Source organism: Siphateles boraxobius, unplaced genomic scaffold, assembly GCF_051911475.1.
Source record: "Siphateles boraxobius isolate OS27281-9 unplaced genomic scaffold, OSU_SipBor_1 35, whole genome shotgun sequence".
Taxonomy (NCBI): domain Eukaryota; kingdom Metazoa; phylum Chordata; class Actinopteri; order Cypriniformes; family Leuciscidae; genus Siphateles; species Siphateles boraxobius.
Window position 1 is genome coordinate 14,286,248 of NW_027508975.1, and position 9,858 is coordinate 14,296,105.

At 36.6% G+C, this 9,858-nt stretch overlaps 1 protein-coding gene across 1 annotated transcript; it reads left to right on the plus strand.

The window, feature by feature from the left end:
* Positions 1-3,585: 3,585 nt before the first annotated feature.
* Positions 3,586-8,878, plus strand: LOC143702646 (XK-related protein 8-like). The gene is made up of 3 exons (XM_077196697.1): positions 3,586-4,052; positions 5,598-5,791; positions 7,960-8,878. The coding sequence occupies exons 1-3, from the start codon at positions 3,742-3,744 to the stop codon at positions 8,691-8,693; spliced, it is 1,239 nt and encodes a 412-aa protein (XP_077052812.1). The 5' UTR covers positions 3,586-3,741; the 3' UTR covers positions 8,694-8,878.
* The last annotated feature ends 980 nt before the right edge of the window (positions 8,879-9,858 follow it).

Here is a 9,858-nt window from a genome sequence, read left to right on the forward strand (position 1 = left end):
GGCTGTAATTTCATAGAATTGGATTGTCGTGACAAACCTGTAAGCTAAGATATTGGTTAGCTCTTTCAAACACGTGTTCTCTTTGTAATGCCATGCGGAATGCAATATATCATGGGTTGGTATTATGTCTCAGTTCTGTTATTATTTTTTTTGACTGGTCTCCATTGAATTTATTGTCTATGTATGAAATAAACTCAGCCAGACTATTCAGGCTATGTATTTTATGTGTGGTTATTGTGCATTGTTGTGTATTTATTCATTTGTTTTCGAATTACTATTAGCTTGTACTGCCTGTTCGGTTTACATTTTAGCAGCACACTGCAAACCCCTGAAAACACCCTAGCAACATACCACCCAATAGACCCAGCAATGCACTGTTAAAAAAAGAAAATGCTGAGTAATTAATTACTTTCAAAATGTAGTCCGTTACTGATTCCAATCCAAATAACATAATACAAATTGTAGTTAGTAACGTAATCAATTACATTAGACATTTTAGGTAATCTGACTACTTAAGGTTACTTTTGACCTTACTCGTTTTTCACATTGATTTGAATAAGATAATCTTGTACCATTTTGGTATAAAAATTTAAAAGAAAGAAAACATTGTTATCAACAACATGACATGGATTAAATATTTCTGTCAGGGTTTTCCAGATTGAGGTTTTTGTGATTGAACGGCAGGGGGGTTGTGAGTGCAAGGAACAGTTATTAATAAATCATAAAAAATTAAAACACCTCTTAACACACACACAAATATTAAACTTTTCAAGACCCTACAGTTATTGGAATGGACATCACATGATTTTTTTTTTTTTTTAACAAATACAATTTTATGTTTTTATAATATCAGTAATGACTGGTCACTGATTGGTCCCTGAACAACCAATCAATGAAGATATGACCCCTAAATTAATCTGGATGAGCTTCAGGCATCACAAAAGACAGGCATGGCAAATTAACTAGACAGAAGGAGGAAGCCCCCTTTTTACTGTTATATGAAGATTTATGTTCATGGTAGCCTAATCAACTTGCACCTATTATAAGCTTAATAGGCTAATATTAAGTGACAACGGTGAGTTGCAGAACACAATATATATTTTTTAAGTACAATGTCCATCGCAATGGACATCTGGGGCCGTATTCACAAAGAATTTTAAGGCTAAAAGTAGCTCATAACTGGGGAATTTAGGAGCAACTCCTAAAAATAATGGGCGTGTCACTCCTAACTTTAGGACTCCTAATTTTTTTCACTAAGAGTAATTCACGAAGCATTTTAGCCCTAAAAGTAGCACCTAAGTCTGGGACAGCTTAAAAGAAGTCGAGAGGACTCCTAACTCACTAAGACCTATTCACAAAGGATTGTAGCGCATACTACCGCCTCTCGCAGTCGTCCGGGGTCCGCGACACAAGCGGGAATGCTGCATTGATCTGCAAACCAATCCTCTCCCATGTCTCACGCTTAGTTTTACTTGATATCCCAGTGTCGAATTTCCCTTTTATTTATTTATTTATTTATTTATTTATTTATTTATTTTTTCAGCACCAACTGTGCCAGCAGCAGTAACTATTCCTGCGTCCAGTTGGGCTTTCTTTTCCGTTTTGGCGAGCTCATAATCCACCGTCTTACATTAGGCTACATTACTTCAATAGGAGCAACATTTCCTTGCTTGAAGTAGGGCCTGGGCCTAGTCTATTTAGGCTATGGACGCTTGTTTCCGCCACAGAATGAAAAATAAAAAAGGTAATTGCGACTTTTTATCTCACAATTGCGACTTTATTTCTCACAATGCTGACTTCATATCTCGCAATTGTGAGATAAAAAGTCGCAATTATTTTTATTTATTTTTATTCAGTGGAGGAAACAAGCTTCCATACTAATAGGATGTCAATTAACCAAGCAAGTGTTAAGGCAAGTGTCGTTTTTCATTATTAGGCAAGTGGCGGTTTCATTACGGTATTAGGCTACCTTAATTTAATTTAATTTAATTCACCACTTTTCTCTCTCTCTCTCTGCCTTTTAGAATTACACTTCACTGGGGCCTTCACAAACATGTCATTATATATGCATTTCGATGACATTACTATTATTATTTTGTGTAGGACACAGACATGTATTTAGATGTCGTAATTCCATGATTTGTTGCGTCTGTGTTATGTTCCGCATGATGGCCCTGTCATCTAACAACCAATCACCGTGATCATTGCGAGGAAACTCGTGCATGAGAATTGACGTCATCCATAGCAACGAAGACTCACTCTTAGTTTAGGAGTTGTCATTTTTCCTCACTAAGAGTAGGTCTGAAAGGCGTGGTGAATAACTTTTAAGAGAAAACTCCTAACTAAAATATTTTAGTGTGATTTAGGAGTAGCCTACTCATAGTGGTAAAATAAAATTCTTTGTGAATACGGCCCCAGGTCTTGAAATAGCCTATATCAGCAGGAACTTCATGGATTAGTTGCATTTCAAAGCTAAAATACAAACTTACAAATTCTATTGTTAATGTTTTATTAAAATGACTGTTAATTAATTAAATATTATTAATATGATTTTATTTATGTCTTCAAAGTCACCATAACACTTGTCAACCCTCCCGTTTTTTCCGGGTTTCTCACGTATTTTACCTCTTTTCCCGCTGTCTTCCCGTTTTAGTATTTTCCCGTAAAATATCCCGTATTTTTACGCTCTGATTGTGTGAGACGTACAAGCTCGGGCAGATTCGGCTTGAAGTCGTTCATCCTCGGATGCGGCGCGCTGTTACAAAAAAAGCCGTGCACACAGCAAAGCGAAATGGGGGTCTTGCCGGTTTTGCGCACCCAACTTGTCATTTTTGCCGCGCGCACCTTCGCGCTCGTGCGGACGCGTCGAGTATAAACCATGGTATAAACAAAGATTAACCCTAACTCCGTGTCAGCGTGGCTCTGATCGGTAAAGGGGCACAGACCTCTCCCGAATCATCTCCTGCTGCAGCCTCCGAACTTCCGAAGCACCACTAGCACCGCCTCCGTTTCCCTCGTAAGCTGATATTAGTATTTAAACATTCTCTCCCTCAAAAAAAAATGTTTGTAAAACACATTTTAATAACACGGTTTTGGCGGTTATAGAGTTCTAATGAAGGTGTTCAACTATAACCGTCGGTCTCACGGTTACGGTCACACCCCTAACACACAGACACCCGCACACACACTGTCTCTTTCTGTATCTCACACACACACACACACACACACACACACACACACACACACACACACACACACACACACACACACACACACACACACACACACACACACACACTGTCTCTTTCTCTCTCTCTCCACATGTAATCCTATATGTAGTTATAAACTCTTTAGACTGTTAGCCTAATGATTAGTGCTTTTTTAAAGTTTGTGGGTAAGAATCGTGTAAAAAAATCCCCTATTTTGGGAATGGATTCCGGGAAATCTCCCTTATTTTCAAAGTTCGATGTTGACAGCTATGCTTAGTTCACAGGTTTTTATACCTTCCCACTTTTTACCACAATTGTGTGTGAGTCTGGTCACATGCTTAAGTGACTTCACTCACTATCTCACACATGACTAATCATTCAAAACCATGACATGGGAGGGGTTTATGTCTGCGTGTAAAGTTTACTTTCTCTTTTAGATGTTTTTTAACGATAGGGTATATATATCCATGTAAAAATTAGGTAGTTGTATTTACTTTGTCATGCTGTAAAGGTTTCTCACACTGGATCAATCATGGAGGAAAGCTTCCCTTTCAAGTACTCTTTATTGGAATATCTGTTTACATTGGTGGGATTGTTACTTTTCCTGCTGGATATAGTGCTGGACATTTGGACTGTTGTGTCATTTTATCAGGATGAGGCCTATGTGTATATGGGGGTGATGATTTTTCTGCTGGTGGGCTCTTCAGTATTGTTACAGGTGTTCAGCTGGCTCTGGTACTCAGATTCCCTGGAGACTAAGCTTGATACTAAGGTGGAGGAATTTGCTAACGGGCATTTACTGATCAAACCCCTCCACTTCTTTCAGCTTGGAGTCTACCTCAGGTCTGTGATAGATTTGATTCTCAATTTTCCTTGAATAGTCGTGTGGGGGGGAAAGTAGCCTACACTTTAGCATACATTTAAAAAGAGTTTAAAATACTTAAGTGTGAACTGAATGTAATGTTTTTAGACAGTTCACTGCATGTTAATTGCAATTAAATGAAAATGCATTATAGTTAAAAATGTATATTAAATGCAATTTAAGTAGGACTATACAATACATATTTGTATGTAATTATTGATTTTATTATAATTTTTTCTGTCTTTTTTACGAAAAATAACTGTACTTCAAGCTCAATTTATTAAGTATACTTAGTAAGTATACGTACTAATATCAATGTAGGCTATTAAACTTGTAAGTGTAATGTTTCAGTACTACTTGTGACTAAATTGGACCACTTTTGAGTGTATAAAATTATACTTTTAAGTATATTTTAAGTGTTTTACACAAGTAGTCAAATACCTGTATCAAATATTGTAGTTTATAAAAGTATACTAACTAGTTTAGTAGTTTTATGCTCAGTAAGTTAATTATTATTGGTGGATTGTGAATTATTGACAGTCGTAACTAAAAAAACATTTAATCTAGCATAATGCATCCTTTTTTATTTAGTTTAATTGAAAAAAGGAACATTTTAAACAAAAAGCTTTTGTCAAAGACTCCAGATCGGATTCAGAACGATGATCAAAACACAGATGGAGTAGATCGGTAACTTTAGGCAGTTTTGATTTATAGGCTATGCTGTTAAATGTTTGATGATCGCATTGTTTTACAGTTGCCCCCTACCATATAACAGTGAAAAACATGGATAGCCTTACAGTTCGAGAAGGGTCTAACTGCAACCTGTAGATCTCCAAATGGGGATGGGAACTTGAAAATAGAGCGTGGCTTCTTCTCGTTGGCAGATAAGCACATGCGCGATTTTTTCCCAACAATCCAGTCCAGTGCAAACTCCGGTCTGCAGTTATACCCTTTTACTATCTATGGTTGGTTATACCTACTTGGAAAATTCAGTCAGTGGTGGGGAAAAAGTGACGTAGATTTGAAGTAAATTCAAAGCCTACAAACAAATTCAGATACTCAGATCTGTTTTCTTTATAAATCAATATTTTTTAAACAATGTAAGTTTTAAGTGTGTAAAACTATGTGAAGAGATTAGGCTACTCTATCAAAAGAGTAAACACAACTACAAGTCAATAGTCAAATTATATATTATATTATATATAGGCTATATATGATATAAAATTATATACAAGTCAAAATATATTTCTTAATTATAATTTTAAATATATTTCGATCAGAAGATTGAGTACAAGTACAGGCCAAATATACTTAAACCTCTCTGTCAGGACAAGTCAAGTATACTTAAGTCCAATTTTAAGTATTTCTAAGAGGTACATAAAAAAGTAGACTTAAAGAATACTTTATTTTTAGTTTAAAAGAAGTATACTAATAGCACACTTGAATAAACTTCTTTTTCATTAGGGTTGTAAAGTTTTGTTGTATTAAGTGTTGCTTAAGTAAATGCATGTACCTTGTGTTCACAGGTATGCTGGGGTGATAGAGATTTCCACAACGCGTTTTCACCAAAAAGCTAATAGTTTCATAGAAGGGGTGGCTGTGTACCTGAACCATGACCTTCAGATGCTTCGTCTATTTGAGGCATTTTCTGAAAGTGCCCCACAACTCATACTTATGATGTGTAGAACCTTACAGAGAGGAGAGCTGGAGCTTATTACAGGTCTGTCTCAAATCAAGAACACTTTGAATCTTTATTACTTTCAGATTTCAGATAATAGTTCTTATGTCTCTGAACGCCTTAAAGTCACTATGAAGTCAAATTTGCAGAATTTCAGTATTTATTATGAACGATTTATCCATATATATATATATAATGATGCTCATAATCTTGAATCAAAATCACTTCCTCCTTCTTGCAGTGACACCTCTTCTCTGATGACGCGTTTACTGGCTCAAGGGTGGGACAGCCTGTCAATCACATGGGATCACAGCAATAGCAAACCACAACGATCCAATGATCCAATAAAGTCCCGCCCTATTTTTTTTTTCTTGCACGAGAAGCCATTTCACCCTAATATGTCAAAATAGGGAATCAAATACGATTGCAACTTCCATTAAAGACTTTATTGTAAAAATTAACCCAAAAAGGAAAATTCTGTCATTAAGCCTACATACCCTCATCGTTCAGATTTTTCTATTTACATGGAACACAAAAGGAGAAATATCTTTAGCAAAGAAGATATTTATCTAAAATCTTTAACTCTTTTTTATATAAAGAAAGTGGATTGTAATTGATGCTATCAAGCACCAAAAACAAATTTAAAAAAAGCAAAAAGTACCTTTAAAGTACCATGAAACGGAAATTGTGATAGTCTTTTCTTCTCTACTTTGATGCATCTGAGTAAAACGGCCTACAAAAAATGTAGGGCGGGACTTGATACTGTCCATTGGGTATTGATTAGATTGTTGGATCATTGTCCATTGCATCTTTTGTGAGTGACAGGTTGTTGTTGTTTTTTTATTAAAGATTGTGAGGGCACATGATTTTTTAAAAAAATGGTAATAATAATAATGTGCCGTATAAATCATTTACAGAAAACATTGCAATATTCCATAAAAAAAAATTTAATTGTCAATTTTGATTTAATGGTGACTTTAAATTTGAAGAACTTTGAGAACAAACTTTATTGGTTCTTGTGTCAAGCATGTTAAGCATATTTTATGTGCTCTGGCCCTGTCCCAAATGGCACACTTCATAAGAACTTTCATTCTTGTAGACTTACAATGGCTGATGCTGCGTGCACGTGTCCGTTAAAGGACAATTCCGGCCAGAAATAAATAACACATGTGTACTGAGTAGACCATTCTCTGGGATGCGTTTTCATGATAATCGAATGTACCCAGTTTTACCACAGATGAGCTTATAACACTAGTATATAGGGCATAGAATAAGTAAAAGTAAAAATCCACTCGCGTACATAGGCAGGAGCCATCTTTGGAAAACCGCCTCGACTAGTCGAACCACAAACGCCGTGCTACGTGCTGGTCGATAGTCACAGTTCAGCTCACATAGCATGGCGTTTTTGGTTCGACTAGTTGAGGCTGTTTTCCAAAGATGGCTCCTGCTTGTATACGCGAAGTGTACTGTCTTTATAAAGTATCTCCTTATTAATCTCTCTGTACACTTACAAATTTCTCAATGCTTCGGTTTGCAGGTAGAGACCCTAATTATGCTACCGTGTTAGTGTGGGGCTATTTTGAGCCTTGTTTAGCGGTATTAACTAGCGATTTTTATTTTTACTTATTCTATGCCCTATATACTAGCGTTATAAACTCATCTGTGGTAAAACTAAAGATAAAATTGGTACATTCGATTATCATGAAAACGCATCCCAGAGAACGGTCGACTCGGTACCCATGTGTTAATTACCCCTGGGTTCATTTTTGGCCGGAATCGTCCTTTAACTCCATGAGACTGTAGGGTATCCCATTTGTCATTTTAGGTTTCAGAAGGGTGCTTGCAAGCACCCCTTTTGCAGTCGATATGCGCCCTGGATGCGCACTTTTGAATGCATCTGCACTGATGCGAGCTCTGCAGCAGACTTCTTCCCGACAGTCAAAGCGGCTTTACGTCACGAAAGTGTGACTCGTCGGAAGACCGCGAGTGCCTAGGGTGCCATTTGGGACAGGACCTATGTCTCTGCACTGATCAATTATATGCAAATAAAAAACATTCAATTCCAAACATCGATTCATTCAGCAGTGCCAATGTGTGTTTCTCAGTGTCTCAGCATCAGCATGGCTGTGATTATATGCATCACTTGCATATTCAGAAGAACACTACTTGTGTGATATTGTTTAATAATATGTAATGGTTTTTCATTTCAGGTTTAAAAATCCTCTCATCAGCTGCTGCAATAGCCTTTACCGTAGCCATGTACCACCGCTGCATGCGTTCCTTTCTTGAAGAAAAACGCAAGATGAGCTGGATCTCCACTGGCATCTACTTTCTGTGGAACTTGTTGCTGATCATTCCCCGTGTAACTGCTCTGGCACTCTTTTGCAGTGTATTGCCATGCTACATCATAGCCCACTTCCTGTCTTTGTGGATGCTGCTGGTTTTAGGGGTCTGGAGCCAAAAAACAGATCACATGGAAAGTCCTGGTTGGGAATGGCTCTACAGAGCTACTGTTGGACTCATCTGGTACTTCAGCTGGTTTAACGTATCAACAGGAAGCATGAAATTAAAGACTATTCTCTATTATGGTGTCATGGGGTTGGACACAATGATGCTGCTGGGCTTCTGGTGCTGGAAGGTGTTTGAGTATACAGGCTGTTGGCGCTCCTTAAATCCATACATAGCGATCCCGACACTACTAGTTTTGTACATTGCTGGAATTCTATTGAAAATTATATACTACAAATGGTTTCATCCTAACTGTGATGAAAAGAAAATAGCTAAACCCATTGAGCAACAGAAGATAAGACAATCTGCAGCATTTTATGGTGACATGGTGACAGACTCCCTGGTATCTTCATCTGGAGCTGTGGCTGCAACTCTTGCTCAACCTGTCACTGGTGTTCTGAAGAGGGGCAGGAATATGGCTGCTAATTTCTACTAGTACTTGGTTCAACTTTTCTATGACTAAATTATTGAAGCTTAATTTAACTTTTATTTATAACAAAAGTATTTATACACAGAATACCATGTTTTGTAAAAAAAAATAATTGATAAACCTTTTAGGCTATTTAATCTTTCAGAAGTTTTTTTGTTGAATGAATAATAAAGAATGGATATTAGATTTCCTTTTTTGACCCATTCCTGAATGCAACATGATTTTAGCTTTTAAAATGTAGATGTGATCAAATCATAAACGTTTATTAGAGCAAGACGGGTAAACTGAACGGATTCTGGATGACTACTGGAGAGCAAACTATAAACCAAAAAATCTGAAATGTATGGTAAAAAAATAAAATAAATAAAAACAGCAGCTGTGGTTCAGAGAACCTTCCAGAGGAGCAGTTCTGCCAGAAGTGAAGTGGAAAAGTGGCCAATGAATAAGTGGGTCAAAAAGCACCCTATAAGTTCAGATAACTGCATTTAATATAAAGTTAAACAATAATACATTTACATTTAATTGCAACTAACATGCAATTAAGTGTCCAAAAGCATTACATTGCTCTTTTAAAGTATACAGGTAATAAATACTCTTTTTAACTCTTTCCCCACCAGAGTTTTTGAAAAAAGTTGCCAGCCACCACCACCCCCATTTTTTAACCTTTTCACAAGTTTCATGGCTCACAGAATGTTTTGTTGTATATGAATATCTGAATATGCCATATAACAAAAAAACAGAACCTCTGCTTTTAAACAAACAAACAAAGCCTGTTTTATTCTAGCTTTATGCATTCCTTTTTTATCAACACTAGAATTTGGTTAAGTTACATAAAAATGCAACATTAAGCAAAAAAGCTGAGAAAATCGCATTTTCGTCAAAGACTACGTCTGGACGGTATTAAGAACGATGATTAAAACACAGATTGGGTCGATCGAGTCCATCAACACCCCCAAACCTTAACAGTCTTATAGGTCTTGGGTCAACATTTCATTCAGTAACATTAGGCAGTTTTGATTTATATGCTGTTTAATATTGATGATAGCGTTATTTAACATAAGCATATACTTAAATATGGGTTGCGTCTGAAATCGCATACTCTCGAGTAGGTACTAATTTTGATGAAGTAATTACTTCACGACCGTTAAAAAGTATGTTCTATATACAATGA